A 16,633-nucleotide genomic window follows, 5' to 3' on the forward strand; every position below is an offset into this window, starting at 1 on the left:
TCATACCTCACAGAAATGCTAACCAAACATGTGCAACTAGAGCATTGCGCTGTAGTTCAGCAAACCTGCTTGTAGTTCCGCAGGTAAAAAGAGCAAGAGGCAAAGGTATCTCCTTTGTGGCTAAAGCATCCATGGCGTGGAATGCCATCCCCGGGCCCCTTCACAAGGAAGACATTTTCGTCCAATTCAGAAAGACGTTCAAAAAATGTTGTTTAACGAGTGCCTTGCCCCTCACCACAAAGCTGTCTGTGTTTTTGTGTTCTGAGCCCTGATGCCTGCTGGTTATGGTGCATAATAAACAAATAAAGTACACAAGCTGATAGTGTGACTGAGCAGCCAGGCCCATCTCAAGAGGGGTAAATGTGAGCTGTAGAGCTGTACAAATGAAATCTGTAAATACAAGTAGCCAAGTAACACTTACACTCAAGGTTTCAGTTATAAATATTTAACATCAACTTTCAAATAAGCGTTCATTAAAAAGGCAATTTGCTGTAACAGTGTAAATATACCTTAAAAGTACTTTCCGGAATCAAAACAAGTTAGTGGATGATCTTTGGATATGCTTCTTGCACAATTCCTACACCCTGAGGTGACTTCAAGGACATTAATTGCATTCATATATTTCACTATTTCACTAGTATACTTAGCAGATACTGAGGTTGTGGAAAGGTTAGGGAAGGAAAAATGTTTGTTTCTCATTACCTGTGAGGACAACTAAATCTTCCAATGAAATCTAGATAAGCCTTTCCCACAAGTAACAGTATACAACAAGCTGCCACCTATGAGGGGGACACAGTATCAGTCAGTGGACTGAAGGAGTCTTCAGAGAACCAGGACAGCCAAAGTCATTTGGGACACAGTCTATGTTTCTGAGGCACTTCTTAAATGAAAGTTTTTTACAAAGTTAAAGAGTTTGTAAGACAAATCACTTGTAGGGTCACAGGCCGTTATGCCTGGGACAAGAGAGTTGGAATCAACTTTAACAGGTAAGCCAATGCAATTCCCAACTGAAGAGTGCGCCTAAACAGTACCTCTGGTTTGAAGAAGAGTGGTCCAGCTGGATTCTGTCTTGCTACAGCAGTGCAGACCTTGTCCTGAGCCTCAGTCCTGGGGAAAAGAGGGAGGACGTCTGGAGGGTTACTGCGGCGGCATTTGGGAGGTTGTCTGCAGTTACGGTCTCTTTTCGGTTCAGCAGCATTTCGCCGTTTCAGCACTTAGCAAACAGCACTAGTGTGGATCTCGGACACCGGTTGGCCTCTCTTCGCTCCCTCAGTCTGGCACTCTGTTGAGGGGACTCTGGATCTGGAGGTCCTGTTTCGCGATGGTCTTTGGGAGTCTCCTGGAGCTTCAGGCCGGATTTGTTCCACGGCAGACATTGCAATCGACTACGGACACTCGACCCCTGGCATTGGGCTCTCACAGCAACAAAAAAGCATAGCCAGTCTGGAATGGTGGTCCCGTGGAGTTTGTCTCAGGGTTAATTGCTCCCACTAGTCGTTCCGTCCGGAGCTTCTATGTCGAGGTGAAAAAGGAGTTTCAGCACAGCAGCAGGGCTTCAATGGGCAATTCAGAGGTCCAGGAGGTTGCAGCAAGCTTCGTTCACGGTTTCTTCTGGTGTTTCACCCAGTGGTCGACTCTGCCTCTATTCCCAAAACCCTAGTTGGGCAAGATTGTATACAGTACCCTTTGGATGAACTACAATAACCCTGACCCCTGGGAATAGGGTGCAATAGGGACCCAACCTTTGGTTTAAGTCTGAACTACACAGGTTGGTAGTGTGGCTGAGCAGCCAGGCTTATCTCAAGAGGGGTCAATGTGAGCAGTAATGTTGTGACAGTTTCACAATAGTTATCCACATAAACACTTATACTCGAGGTTTCTTGATAAAACAATTAATTTATTTCACGATCAGTTATATAAGCATTCTTCAGAAAGGGAGCAACACATGTAACACTTACATATACTTCAAAAATACACTTAGTGTCTCTAAATCAGATGATAAACATTGGGGATGGCGCACGCACTTCCTACACCCTCAGGTGACTTAAATAGCAAGGACACTGTGGACATTGATTTTTCACTGGTACGTTTAGAGCAATACTAAGTTTGGTGAAAAAGATTGAATAGAGGAATAAAACAAAGGTTAACAATTCATAAACGGGCAAGAACTTTTAAACACCTTCCAAAGCAGAGTAAATTAATCCTTTCCTGGGGGAAAGGCCAAAGCACAAAGTCAGAGGTAAAGAGGAGTCCCTCGGGGAGCCAGGACAGACCATGTTAATTGCACAATGTCAAGGGGAGCTGAAGATCTTTTGCACATAGGTAAAAAGTCTTGCACAATGTTTGTAGAAATGTTCATAGAAAATAGAACACTTGAAATGCCACACGCTGCAAGGCTTGTGAGGGGCAAAGCTTTAGCAACTCTGCAAGGTAACGAAGACAGGTCTCAGCTGAGAGCAAGTAAGGCTACACAACAAGAGGTAATTTCTCTTAGACTTTACAGTACCTCTGGTTAGAAGAAATGGTTCCAGCTGGCTTCTGTTCCTGGGCAGCTCTGCAGATCCTGTTGTTCCTTAGCCTGTCGTGGGGACAAGAGGAGGGACATCAGGGGACTCCTGCTCTGCAATGGGAAGGTCAGCGGCAGCAAAGGGCAAACTTCAATTCAGCAGTATTTTTGTGTTTCAGCTCCTCGCGTCGGACAGCAAATAGCAGCACTGCGGTTCTCGGTTACCACTTCAGACTTTCCTTGCTTCTGGGGTCCAGCACTCTGTTGAGGTAGCTCAGGCTTGGTCATTCCTGCAAAATTGAAGTCCGGAGGATCTTCCTAAGGCTCGGGTCTGACTTAAAAGCAACGCACTCAATCTGTGTTCCTCTCCCTGGCTCTTCGGATCCAGCAGCAGCAGTAGAAATGCAACCAGCTTCGAGAGGATGTCCAGACGGGCTTACTTTGAAGTTGATTGGTCCCACCAACTCAAAGGGAGGAGTCGTCCTTGCAGGGCTTCTCTAGTCGAGGCGAATTCGGAGCTTCAGCACAGCAGCAGGGCTTCACCGGGCAAACCAACGGTCCAGGAGTTGCAGCTGGCGTCTCTTCCAAGTTGTTCTTCGGATTCCTTCGTTAAGTGGTCGACTCTGCCTTCCAAGCCATAAAGCCTCGCCTTTTTATGTAGGTTTTCCAGCCTAGCTGCCTATCACCTAGCAGGGTGGCTGTCCTTGCCGGACAGCCAGGCGGCCAATCACCTTTGGGTGCATTCCTGTAACCAAGGCGATTAAGCACACGGAGTTTCAGGCACCTCCCTCACTTCCTGCCCCTGCCAGACATACTGGAGCCAGAGGCAGGCTTCACTCGTGAATCCCGGCAAAGACAAAACTAACAAAGGGGCCGAACCTGGTTTGGCGTGCAGAGTAAATCTCAAGAAGGACCTTCCTGACAAGAAATGTCGAAAAAAGATGACCGGGCCATTTTGACAATATGGGCACCCATGGGTGCCTTACCGTGACTGCGAACGCAACCCGCGGTAAAAACACACAATGGTAGTAAAAAGTGAACCACTGTGATTTATAATGTGATTTATGTGATTTATTCTGTGTTTATTTTGACTTTGGAGTCTGACAAACTCCATAGGCATCAGCTTTTCATTGTGACGCACTGCACCTTCAGGGCAGTGGCACAGGGAAGTCTTCCAGGTTTCCCAAAGGTTTAAATACCTTCTCTTGGTGAAATTGTTTCCAAGAGCAGTGAAGTGAAATTGACTTTACTTCCATTTTGTAACTTTCTAGACCCATCACACACTAGCTTACAATAGGGTGCTGGAGGGGTTACTTAGTATCCCCTTTGTCTAGTTTCTCATATAGCATTTTTATGTTCCCCTTTCTACAATTAATGGCTGGTGGCAGTGGTTTACTTTTTACTATCATTGTGTGTCATTACTGCGGGCTGCGTTCGCAGCTGCAGCAAGGCACCCAAGGGTGCCTATTTTGTCAAATGGCCCTGGTCTTGTTTTTTTGCCATTTCGTTTTGGAAAGGTCCTTCTTGAGATTTACTCAACCAGGTTTGGTCCCTTTGTTGGTTTTGTCTTTGGCGGCATTCACAAGTGAAGCCCGCCTCTACCTCCAGTATGTCTGGCTGGGGCAGGAAGTGAGGAGGTGCCCGAAAGTCCCTGTGCTTAATCCCCTTGCTTATAGGAATGCACCCAAACCGCGAAGTGCCGCTGAATTGAAGTTTGCCCATTGCTGCTGCCGACCTTCCCATTGTGTTGCAGGAGTCCCCAGAAGTCTTCCCTCTTGTCCCCACGACTGAGGCACAAGAACAACCGGATCTGCAGAGCCACATGAACAGAAGCCAGCTGGAAACATTTCTTCTAACCAAAGGTACTGTAACCGTAAGAGGACTTGCTTCTTGTTGTGTAGCCTTACTTGTTCTGAATTGAGACTTGTCTTGGTTGCCCTTGCAGAGTTGCTTACAGCTTTGCCCCTCACAAGCCTCCCAGCTTGTGGCCCTTCTAGAGAATCTTATTTCTACAAACTTTTCTAAAAACATTGCAAGACTTTTACTTACCTGCAAAGATCATCTCCAGCTCCCATAGACTTTACTCAAATAACATTCACTGTCCTGGCTTCCTGAGAGACTCTTCTACCTCGGTCTTTGTGCTTTTGCCTTTCCCACAGGAAAGGGTTCATTTACTCTGCATTGGAGGGTTTTAAAAGTACTTGCCAGTTTATGAATGATGCATTAACCTTTGTTTTATTCTACTATCGATCCCTTTGCACCCAAACTCTATTTAACTAAATGCTCTAAATGTACCAGTGATAAATCAATGTCCACAGTGCCCTAGCTATTTAAGTCACCTGGGGGAGGGTGTAGGAAGTGTGTATGCCATTCCCAATGGCTATCATCTGATTTAGAGAAACAGAGTGTGTTTTGAAGTGTATTGTAATTGTTACATATATTGGTCCCTTCTGAAGAAGGCTTATAGAACTGACTTAAATTAATAATTATTTAATCAAGAAACCTTGAGAGTAAGTGTTTATTTGAATAACTGTCACTGTGAAACGGTTACAACCCTAATGCTCACATTGACCCCTCTTGAGATCAGCCTGGCTGCTCAGCCATACTACCAACCTGTGTAGTAGACTTATACCAAAGGTTGGGTTCCCTATTGCCAGGAGTTCAAGGTTGCTGTAGCCTTCCAAAGGATACTGGACACAATCTTGCCTAACAGCGACAAATACTGGTGCAAGGTCTTCAGGTTGGAGAATGAAGAAGAACTCTATACTGGACCCCTCGCAGCACAGTACCGGATGCAGGAAAGCTGTTTCGGACTACGGCCACCGGTGCACAGCGACACAGGGGGACACTTGCCGCAATCACCTTTGCCTCCCATATTTGGTCCCCTTGGTGCTGGAACCACCTGGCAGAGGGGAGTCTTGTAGACCAAGCTGGCGATCTCCCAAGTTCCAGGCCTCAACGTGGAACAGCGACGTCTGCAGCACGGTAGCCCAAACTATGATTCAAAAATAAAAGCAAAACGTTTGGAGGTCCATGAAAATGGAGGGAAAGGTGCTGTAAAGAGAAATCTTTCCTAACACTTAGTGGGACTTTAGAAAAACTGTCCTAACTCAGACTAGTCCGGTTGGCCAACATGGGCTCTCTGAACTAGTCTCTCGGGGGCGCATTTGGGATTTGCATCTATGACGACTCTGGGGCGAAGGGTTAGTAAACCAGTCAGGAAAAAGCAGAAAAACAGGACCTGATGCCAGATAAACTGTCTAGGGCTTGCAAACTCACTTTATTGTCTTTGGTATGTATCCTTTGTGTATTGTTTAATTTCTTTACGTATTCCTATGTTTCTCCCTCCACCTGCCTTTGCATTTTCTTCAACTTATTCTGCTTTGCTTTCTCTTGCCCTACAAATGGTTTTCATCTCATTTTACAATAGTCAACTCTCGGAAATGTTTTGAAATTCCCTTTTTTTTAACATTTGTATTAACTTCCATGCATTGGAGAAAAAACATGTATAGTCCACTAATTTGATCCACAATCTGGTTGTTTTACCTTTCATGAGCATCTTTAAGTGGTGATTAATAATATTGGAAGAACTGTTTTAAATTGAATGCTGCTGCAAAAGAAATATTTCCATTTAAAATATTTTCCTATTCTGCAGACTTCTGACCAGGAAGGTGGCGGGAAGAAAAAAAAGAAAAAGAAGGATAAAAAACACAAAAAGGAGAAGAAGCACAAGAAACACAAGAAGCATAAGAAAGAAAGGTCTTCTAATGCAGAAGATGCACCAAGCCCTTCTGTGCCTATGGTGGGTAGAGAAGACCTAGAAGAAGATATAGTACATAAAAAGGTAACCTTTGGCCTGAACCCATTTTATCCAACACCATTTACCATATTTAAATAAAGATCTGGGTCATATAGTATATTAATTGAGATGTGGGTCATATAGCATATTAAATAAGATGTATTAGCTCAACAAGTTGAGTGCTCACATAAGAGATCTGTGTACAATCTGCAATCATCGGTTCAAATCTTGGCATGCCCGACACTGCCCTTAATTTTTTCATCTTATTTGAGTACCATTGAGTAACACCTATTCACTGCTGCACTTTGGTATTACAAATCAGTAGAATATACATAACTGTAAATGTTCTTATGGGATATTTGTCTTCTAATTTAGACTTTTAAATTAAATCAATTTAAAATTTCAGAAGCAGTTCCATGAATGAGGGATTATTAAAACCTGTATTGGAAGGATAATCTACTTTTTGACTACAGTAATTTCTCAAAATTACTGCATTCTCAAACTAGCCACTAGTGCAAACCTGCTACAGTTTGCTTAAGTGCTACCAACTCGGCATCCTGCACCAAACATATTACTAAACTATTTGTATTTAGGGATGAATGGCCCAAATAGGGTTGATAAATGTATTGTGTGCTTTGCCATAATACTTTTTTCACCTGACTAAAAATATTTGGTTAATTTTGAAAGTGAAAAATGCCCTGCCCTCTTAATGGCTTGCTGGCGGAGGGGGGACTTAAAGGTACTCCCCTTAGTGACATCACCTTTAACAAGTGAAATAAACACAAGATATGCGCGAGAGATTGGTTACGCACAGTAGTGACTGTTCACTTAGTCTCCGGTCTCGTTTTCACTGTGTCTATACTGAATAGGATATCTGTACTTTTGTTGCTGGCACTTAGGGCCTGGCGCCAATGGTGGAGGCATACCAAACAATATGAAGTAAGAGGGCCGGATGTGGGAGATCACACTCTGCATATGGTAATTCATCCTTGAAGTTAATTTAAATCTTTTCTCGCACACGAGAGACTGCAAAAAAAGTGCTTGTTCTGGGTTAATCTGTGACATCTGCTTTTGGAAGAACCTGTCTTGATCTCCTGTTATTCATGGGCATTTAAATTGTGATCGTGTTTGTTGGTGCATTATCTCAATAGCTCTGGAACTGCGTGTTCTGCTATGCCATCGAATGGTTTGACTAGAACAGGGGTCTGTAAACTTTGGCTCTGCGGATGTTTTGGATTACAACTCGTCAGCCTTTGTCAGTATGGTCAATATCTGTAGTGCCGCAGGTTGCAGACCCCTTCGCCCGCACTAGGACATGTGAGGTTACCAAAATCCTAGTTTTGCATTAAAAAGCAGCTGCATCGAATTGTGTAAAGTTACAAAGGTGTTTGGATCCAAACCAGTGCAAGCAATTGATCTGGTTCTTTCCTGCAGGCATTTGTTTTTTTAAATGGTCTGGCCACTGTCGAACACAGTATTTGGCCTCCGATTAAAAGGTTTTTGGCTGTGTCCTACCTTGTATACAACTTTATTACATGCAACGCCTGTCAAATCAAGGTTTTGAAGAACGGCAAGACAATCTCAGAAATGTTTATAATATATGGGTAATGGCTGCACTGGCATGTCTAATCCTTCTGTTTAGATAAATAGGAGATCATTTGGCACACCATAAATAAACTTCCTTTCCAGTACCTAAATATCAGCCTTATCTCAGCAAAAGCTTTTTTTTTTTTTTTTTTTTGTAAGTCCTTTGCCTGTTGGTGTAACCTTAGTGTTAGGGCGAATTCTCAGAAATGTGCCAATTCCCTTCTACCTTGGAAACCCGCAGCTCTTTTTGCTGGCCTTCAGGACTTTTAATTTCTGACCTGGTGAGAGTTAGCCCTTTTTCTCACTCACTCATGTATTTTTAATGTGATTTGGACTACCTTTCTTTTTGACTTTGGAGTCTGCCAAACTCCATAGGCATCCGCTTTACTTTGTGACACAAAACATCTTCAGTGCAGTGGCACAGGGAAGTCTCTTAGATTTCCCAAAGGTTTAAATACCATCTCTTGGTGAAACTACTGTTTCCAAGAGCAGTGAAGTGAAATTGACTTTACTTAAATTTTGTAACTTTCTAGACCCAGCACACACTACCTTACCATAGGGTGCTGGAGGGGTTACTTAGTATCCCCTTTGTCTAGTTTTTCATGTAACATCATTATGTAACGCTCTCTACAATTAATGGCTGGTGGCAGTGATTTACTTTTAACTACCATTGTGTGTTTTTACCACAGGCTGCATTTGCAGTCACATTAAGGCACCCATGGGTGCCCATTTCTTCAAAATGGCCCCGGTCTTCTCTTTTCACAATTTCTTGTTTGAAATAATTGTTTTATGAAGAATCATTTAGTGTAAGTGTTTATTTGAGTAACTGTATTGTGAAACTGTGTCACAACATTACTGCTCGCATTGACCCCTCTTGAGATCAGCCTTGCTGCTCAGCCACACTACCATCCTGTGTAGTTCAGACTTATACCAAATGTTGGGTCCCTATGGTCAGGAGGTCAGTTATTGTAGTGCACCCAAAGGGTAATGCTTATAATCTTGCCTAACACTAAGCTAGTTGCAGTAATCCACTATATGGAACGTTCCCTAGATTTGACGCAATGCAAGTTTCCAACTGTTGGGTGAGATTTTCATATCAATGATAAATCTTCCTGACCTGTGTCAACCCCAGAACAGTGTTCTTCGACTAGGTAACCTTTTTCCCCTCTCACCTAGACTATGGGCCTCATCATGGAAACCGGCGCGATTACCACTGGAAATACCCCCAACCGCCTGCTGGAGGTAAATGAACCAATGTGACGGCAATAAAGCCACAGGTGCAAATAATGCACACTATGGGGCTAGAAAAGTCCCACCTAGGCCCAAAACACACTTCCCAACACCATGATGCCATTTGTAGCAGGGAGCTTTGACATGGATTTCCACATGCTGCGCCTGGAGCTACAGAGGCTTGACAACCAGGCCAGGGCACAGGGAGGGAGGGAGCAGGGAGGCGAGGAGTGGTGCGTGGAGGAGGATTGGTGCTGTTAGGCAGAGTTTGTATGCAGGACCCTCTGGGACCACTACACACTACTAGGACTACAGGTGTAAGCAAACCAACCTTTGGTATAAGTCTGTACTACAGTTTTGGTAGCGGAGCTGAGCAGCCAGGCTTATCTCAAGAGGGGAATGCGAGTAGTAATGATCTTACACAGAGGTCTACAATCACAGGTGTTCAAATAAACTCTTACACTGAAGGTTTCTTTGATAAATGCTAATTATTTTATCTATCAGTTATAAAACATTCATAAGAAGGAGGCAATTATTTAACACACAAATATACTTCAATACTATTTCAGAATACTTTTCAAGAGGAGTAAAAGGCAAAGATTATTAGAACATGAAAGGTTACAATTATTCTTAGACCGTGCTAATACTGGAGTTCACCAGAAGATTCAATTCAATAGGCTAGGCCAAAGTCAATGGGTTAAAGTCTTGGATAGGATGAAGCGGTTCTGGTAAGTAAACGGTAAAGCCTCTGCACAAGTTCTCAGAAGTAGTTTGTAAAATGAATCCTAATATGTTGGGTCACAAGCTGATTAGGCCTGCAAGTTGCAAAGAAGAAAAAGATGCAGCTGTTAACTTCTGTTGCTGGCAGTTCCTGGGGACAAGAGGGAGGACGCTGGGGGGACTACTGCACTGGGACTGGTCAAAAAGCTTGCAACTTCAATTCCGGGGCTTACTGTTGAGTTGATTGGTCCCACCAACTCAAAGGGAGAAGTCGTCCTTGCAGGGCTTCTCGGTCGAGGTGAACTTGGTGATTCAGAGCTGCAGCAGGGCTTTACCGGGCAAACCAACGGTCCAGGAGTTGCAGCAGCCGTTCTCTTCAAGCTCTTCTTCGGTTTTCATTCCAGTGGTCGACTCTGCCTTCCAAGCCAAGAGACTCACCTTTTATTCAGTTCTCTCCCTTTAATTCCAGCCTAGCTGTCGCTCACCCAGCAGGGTGGCTGTCATTGCCAGACAGCCAGCCAATCACCACAGAGTGCATTTGGGTCTCCTAGGAGACTAAGCACAGGGAGTTTTGGGTACCTCCCTTACTTCCTGCCCACCCCAGACACTCGGGCACCAGAGGCAGTCTTCACTTCTGAAGCCCACCAAAGGCGAATGAACAAAGAGACCCAACCTGGTTTGGCACGCAGAGACAAACTCTAAAAGGACCTTTCCACAAAGAAATGGCGTAAAAAGAAGACCAGGACCTGTTTTTGCAGAGGGGGCTCACGCCATCTTGAATAACATGGCTCCATCGATTTAACGTTACTGGAGCTACGAATAGTACGCGGTCGGGAAAAATGATTGTTCGTTGTAAAACCACTGCCACCAGCCATTCTGAGAGGAAAGGGTAGCATTTGACTGCTACATGAATATCTAGACACATGGGATACTAAGTAACCCCTCCAGCACTCTATTGTAAAATAGGGTTTGCTGGGTCTAGGAATTTAAGACTAGTAAAGTCAATTTCACTTTACTTACTCTGGGAAACAGTAATTTATCCCAGAGAAGGTAATTAAACCTTGGGAAAAACCTGAAAGGCTTCCCTGTGCCACTGAACTGAGGGTGCTGTGTGACACAAATGAAAAGAGTTGTTTAGACTCCATAGCCAAAGAAAACCGAGGTAAAACGCATGAGAGAGTGGGGGGAAAAGGGTCCCCTCTCTCCAGGTAAAAAAATTAAGTCCTCAAAATCCAGCAAAGTTGCTGGGGGTCTCGAAGTTGAAGGGAATTAGCACATTTTTGAGAATTCTCCCTAACGAGGAGGAGGAGGAGGAGGAGGAGTGGTGCGAGGAGGAGGAGGAGTGGTAGGAGGAGTGGAGTGGTGTGGTAGGAGGAGGAGTGGTGCGAGGAGGAGTGGTGCGAGGAGGAGTGGTGCGAGGAGGAGGAGTGGTGCGAGGAGGCGGCGTGCTAGGAGGAGGAGGCGGCGTGCTAGGAGGAGGAGGAGGCGTGCAAGGAGGGCGCGTGCTAGGAGGAGGAGGAGGAGGAGGTGGCGTGGTGCTGCGAGGAGGAGGAGGAGGTGGCGTGGTGCTGCGAGGAGGAGGAGTGGTGCTGCAAGGAGGAGTGGTGCTGCGAGAAGGAGTGGTGCCAGTGTCATGCCATCACCCTGGGCCCTGACTTGATGGCCAGTTGGTAGCAGAGTACAGGCCGTACAGGGCTACCATCACACAGTTGCTGGCCACAATTCATGGGGACATTGGGAGCAAGATTGCCATCAGTACCGCTGTGCCCCCACTCATCAAGCTGGTTTCAGTACTGCAATACCTTCGGACGGGCAGCACTCAGCAATGATGCATGGCATGGTCCAGTCCACATTTAGTGCAGTCCTGCGCCAGGTGCTGGATACACTGCTGCGCCACGTAAACCAGCATATGGCATTGCCCACCACCCAGGTACAGCTGAATGAACTGAAGGCACAATTCAATGGGATTGCACAACTGCCCAACGTAATTGCAGCCCTGGACTGCACACATGTTGCACTGGTTGCATCCTGGGACCATGAGACAGCGTACCGTAATGGGAAACCTTTCCATTCATTGAATGTCGAGATGACCTGTGGCCCTGACCTCACCATCTGCCACTGCTGCGCTCGCTACCCTGGATCCACCCATGACTCCATGGTGCTGCGCAACAGCACACTGCCGGCCTACATGGAGAGGCACAGAGGACCACGCACATGGATTGTGGGTGAGTACAAACCTTGCCAGAAATGCATGCCAAAGCACAAGAAATGATGGGGGCAGGAGGGTAGCCACAGGAAGCCTTGCATTCCACCATGAGCCAGAGCCAGCACCATCACTGCACCAATGTACGGGCGGCACACAAGGACACCTGCACACAGCCACCACACCTGAACCCACACAAGGCGATGGCCACACACTGCTCCAAACACCATAGCACATGGGACTAAGACAACGAAAATGCACCTTGGCTGTGCTGCATTGGAGCTTTAGAGCCGGACTCAGAGCAACTCCACCCAGGGCACCACACAGGAATGCAAAGTGAGAGGAATCCACTCCCCATCCCCTAAACCACTGTAGATGATCAGTAGCAAACGGAGACATGAACATCCCTGAGAGTGACCCATGAGTGCACATTAACATGCATGAACACCAAAATGAAAACTGGGGCCATGTTGCAAAATTTGCACCAGCCACTGACCGACACATCCAAATACAAATGACCACTCGCCCTGAACAGCCAGTCATGACGATAGATCCATCCTGATGGCACCACTGTGCCAATCATACACAGGGAGCAGGGCAGGTGGAAAGTCGGCTACAAGGGTCATGGCGCCATTGCAGAGCAAACTCATGGAACATGACTACACCCTATTCCAAGTTGTTAGGGAGAATTCTCAGAAATTTGCTAATTTCTCTATACCTTAGAGACCCACAGCTCTTTTGCTGGACTCTAGGACTGAATTCTTTGCCTGGATAGAGTGAGACCCTTCCCCCCCCCCCCACTCTCTCTTAATGTGATTTTGAATTCTGTGTTTCTTTTGGTGATGGAGTCTGAAAAACTCCATAGGCATCATCTTTTTACATTGTGTCACACAGTACCTTCAGTGCAGTGGCACAGGGAAGTCTGTTAAATTTCCTAAGGTTTAAATACCTTCGAATGGATTGTGTCCTCCGCGTATTCCTCATCTTAGATATTCACATCCAGCTTCAGCTGCTTCGGAACATCTCTCGGCAGAGGGTGCCGTGTGTCGAGTCAAGGTCCCTCGAAGGCCTCTGTTGGTGACGTCATCGGGTATACAAGTAGCTCGCGCTGCGCCCGTTGGCCTCAGTTCCGTTTTTCCAAAGTACATGTTGCTATCGGTGACTCGGCGCGCCTCGGTAATTTCTGTGACGCAGCTATCATTTTCGAGAAAATCGAATCGAAAATGTCCTCTTCATCAACCCCGACGAATCCGCGTTCAGAGTTCAAGAAGTTCAAACATTTTGATAACTGACCCACACTGATCATGTTTGTGGTGCCTCAGTGAAGATCATGACACGGAGGCCTGCACGAAGCGTCATGCGATGACCGGTAAGGCCTTGCGAGAGAGGGAGGGAAAACTGCAGGTGGGTCGACGGACAAAATCCAACTGAAAATCCTCGAACGTCGAGTCGAGAACCCATAAAGAATCTCCTCACGCGATAGGACAAATCGGTCGAGATCCCGAAGTGGCTCCCACCACTCCTCGTCTTCGACGAAAAGGTCAAGCGGCACCACAGGTCCCCATCCACTTCGTCATCAGACAACTCTCCCAAAATTATGAAATGCCCCACAAAACACTTCTTCCGAAGAGTGGTATTTGAGAGGGCAAAGCCTCGGACCGCGCCTTCCTCAGAAGCTGGCCGGGAGCATTCCCGTACCGACACTCGCGCTCTCGAGCCCGAGTGGTCGAAGGAGAGCTCATCGGGGAACCCTCAAGGACCAGCATAGCTCAAACGACAAAGCCTCGAAGAGCACCTCGACGCCTCCTATTTCATCGACGCCTTTGTCAACTCCGAAGCCGTCGGCGCTGAAAATTCCTAAGGCTCAAGTTCAGTCATCTGAACAGGTTGCAGCAAAAGAAAAGGCTGCAAAGCCTACACCCTCTTCAAAAATATTTCCTACAGAGAAGGCTTTCACTCCTCTTCCCAGGAAAGAATTCTTTAAGTCCCTCTCCTCCATTTTTGAAGAGCAGGAAAGGTCTGAGGGTGAGGAGGTCCCATTTTTGGCTTCGAATATGGCACCCCCAATGTTCAGAATGTCTCATCTCTGAAGAGAGTAGAATTAGGGATCTAATGGAGACATTACACAAGACTAGTGGTGTGGATACATCACCTGAGACAGAATATGGAAAGCCATAACCAGGATACCATGCCAATTCCTCATTCCGTCAACTAATGACAAAGGTGGTTGATTATTTAGGTTGGACTAGACCAGAGACCCAATTTGTCCAGGATGATCTGACGGACATTCTAGATCAAGGCCCGCCCACTGATCCAGTTTTACCTTTCCACGTGGCCTTGCAAAATAGGGTGGCCTAGAATTGGGAGAACACAGACCCTATTCCTGCTGTGAATAAGTCCCTTACATCAAAATACCGCCCTTCCAGTAGCGACCCCGACTATCTGTCCAAACAACCCACTCCGGAGAGTCTGGTGGTCCAGGCAGCCACTGCTACATCCAATAAAGCAGCGTACACTTCTATCCCTCCAGATAGGGACGACAAGCGTGTGGATGGATGGGCACGCAAGGTATTTTCAGCAGGGAGTATGGCCTTAAAATCAGCCAACTCCACATGTGCCCATGCAAAATTCTTGTACACTCTCTGGGAGTGCATCTCCATGGCAGCGGAGCATATACCAGAAGGGGAGGAAAGGGAAAGAATCCTGGCTATCGGAGATGGAAAGGAAGCCATGCAGGAATCCCTTCAATCTGGTTTGGACACTGCAGACAGTGTCAGCAGGTCCATGGCTACTATCGCAGTTATGCGCATGTTTGCAGAAGTCTGGTTTCGCACCAGACATGCAGTTCCGTTTCCTGAACATGCCTGTTGACTGGTCTCACCTTTTTGGCAGCAAGGCTGACGAGGGCCTTGAGAGATTGCAGACCTCAAAAGCGGCTGCCAAGTCTTTTGGAGCCGCTATCGGGCAACCTCAGCCTTTTGGTTCATCTGGAAATTCTTGGCGGGGACAATCCTATCGTTACTCCTCCTCATATGGAAAGTGCTAAACCAGCTCCAGCTTCCTTGCCATCAGCAGCCGCAGAATCCGGCCCAAAACCGCTTTGAGGGCTTGCATCATGTAACACCATTGGGGGGGCGGGGGGGGAGAGACTGACTCAGCATCTGCAAGAATGGCGAGTCATTGCTTCAGATGCTTGGGCTCTGGAAACAATAGCCCAAGGTTACTGCCTTCCATTCTTAATGAAGCCTCAAAACAATCCACCAGGGAGACACTCTTTGAAGTTTCCAGATCCGCTCCTACAGCAGGAGATTTGAACCCTGCTAGAGAAAGGCGCTATAGAACCAGTGCCTGTAGCGGAGAGGAACAAGGGTTGGTACTCCCAATATTGTTTGATTTCCAAAAAAGGACCAAGGAATGAGACCCATCTTGGACTTGAGATACTTGAACAAGTTCCTCAGGAAGCACAAGTTCAAGATGGTCACTCTTTCTCAGATCCTACAGGCCTTTCAACTTCAGGATTGGTTGGTGTCATTGGACCTTCAGGGCGCTTATTTTCATGTGTCATTACATCCCAAGCACAGAAAATACCTGAGGTTCGCCGTTGGCGGCTCGCACTATCAGTTTCGATTCCTACCATTAGGGTTGACCTCGCCCGAGGGTTTTCACTAAACTGAGGGTGGTAGTGGCAGCGTATCTCTTGAGAGGAGGATCCAAGTCTACCCCAACCTGGACGATTGGTTGATCAGGGCGCGTTCTCCCGAACAAGCCCTGGATCCTCTGGAAGTCACCTGCCACTCCCTTCACAGACTGGGCTTCTCCCTCAATTTAAAGAAGTCGAAGATGACACCTTCTGAACAACTCCAGTACATCGGAGCGTTATTGGATACATTCTTGGGAAAGAGCTTGCCTCCCAAGAGGAAGGCTCAAGACCTTCTTCAGATGTCCCAAAAGCTGCCGACCTACGACTTCGAGGTTGCTTGGCCTCCTGCATCTTCCTAGTGCCAGACACTCGCCTCAGAATGACATCCCTTCAGTGGGCTCTAAAGACTCAATGGTCCCAATTCTCAGGAAAGATGACGGATCTGCTTCAGGTTCCGAGCAGGGTTCAACAAGATCTTCTATGGTGGGCCTGCGAGAACAATATTCTGAATGGAGAACATTTTTGGCAACCCTTGCCGGAGATTACAGTAGTGACTGGTGCCTCACTCATGGTGTGGGGAGCCCATGCCAACAATCTGACAGTCAGCGGTCGTTGGTCTCCATCGGAGTCCAAACTGCACATCAACCATTTAGAGCTGAGGGCAATCAGGCGGGACTGGGTGTTTTTATTTTTGAAAATTTTATTTTATTATTTTTTCCCGTCGCAGAAAAGTCAGCGACAGAGAAGTTTGCATGAGAAATGTACGCACCACTAAAGGTTTGTATATTTCCCATTCAAACATACATTTAAAACCCCTACAAACCCCCAACATACACCCACGCACACCCTACTTAGCTTTCAAGATGTGCTGTGTCCCTGCGGCACTGGTTCCCTTTCACTTCCATGATCGGGAACCGGTGCTGCAGAGTCTTTTTTGTTTTGTTTTTT

General features: G+C 46.4%; 1 protein-coding gene across 14 annotated transcripts in view; it reads left to right on the forward strand.

Moving 5' to 3' along the window:
* Positions 1–16,633, forward strand: part of SRRM1 (serine and arginine repetitive matrix 1) — a 935,651-nt gene that overhangs the window by 886,764 nt on the left and 32,254 nt on the right. For 7 of the 14 annotated variants that reach the window (XM_069622717.1, XM_069622713.1, XM_069622710.1 and 4 more), the window contains one exon: positions 6,162–6,350. In XM_069622717.1, coding sequence (XP_069478818.1) covers positions 6,162–6,350 — 189 coding nt within the window. Of the gene's footprint in view, positions 1–6,161; positions 6,351–7,204; positions 7,284–16,633 lie in introns of all 14 variants that reach the window. The other 7 variants (XR_011279577.1, XM_069622715.1, XM_069622716.1 and 4 more) reach the window with 3 other exon arrangements.

The sequence above is a fragment of the Ambystoma mexicanum genome, chromosome 11 (assembly GCF_040938575.1).
Source record: "Ambystoma mexicanum isolate Mex_15411 chromosome 11, UKY_AmexF1_1, whole genome shotgun sequence".
Classification (NCBI taxonomy): domain Eukaryota; kingdom Metazoa; phylum Chordata; class Amphibia; order Caudata; family Ambystomatidae; genus Ambystoma; species Ambystoma mexicanum.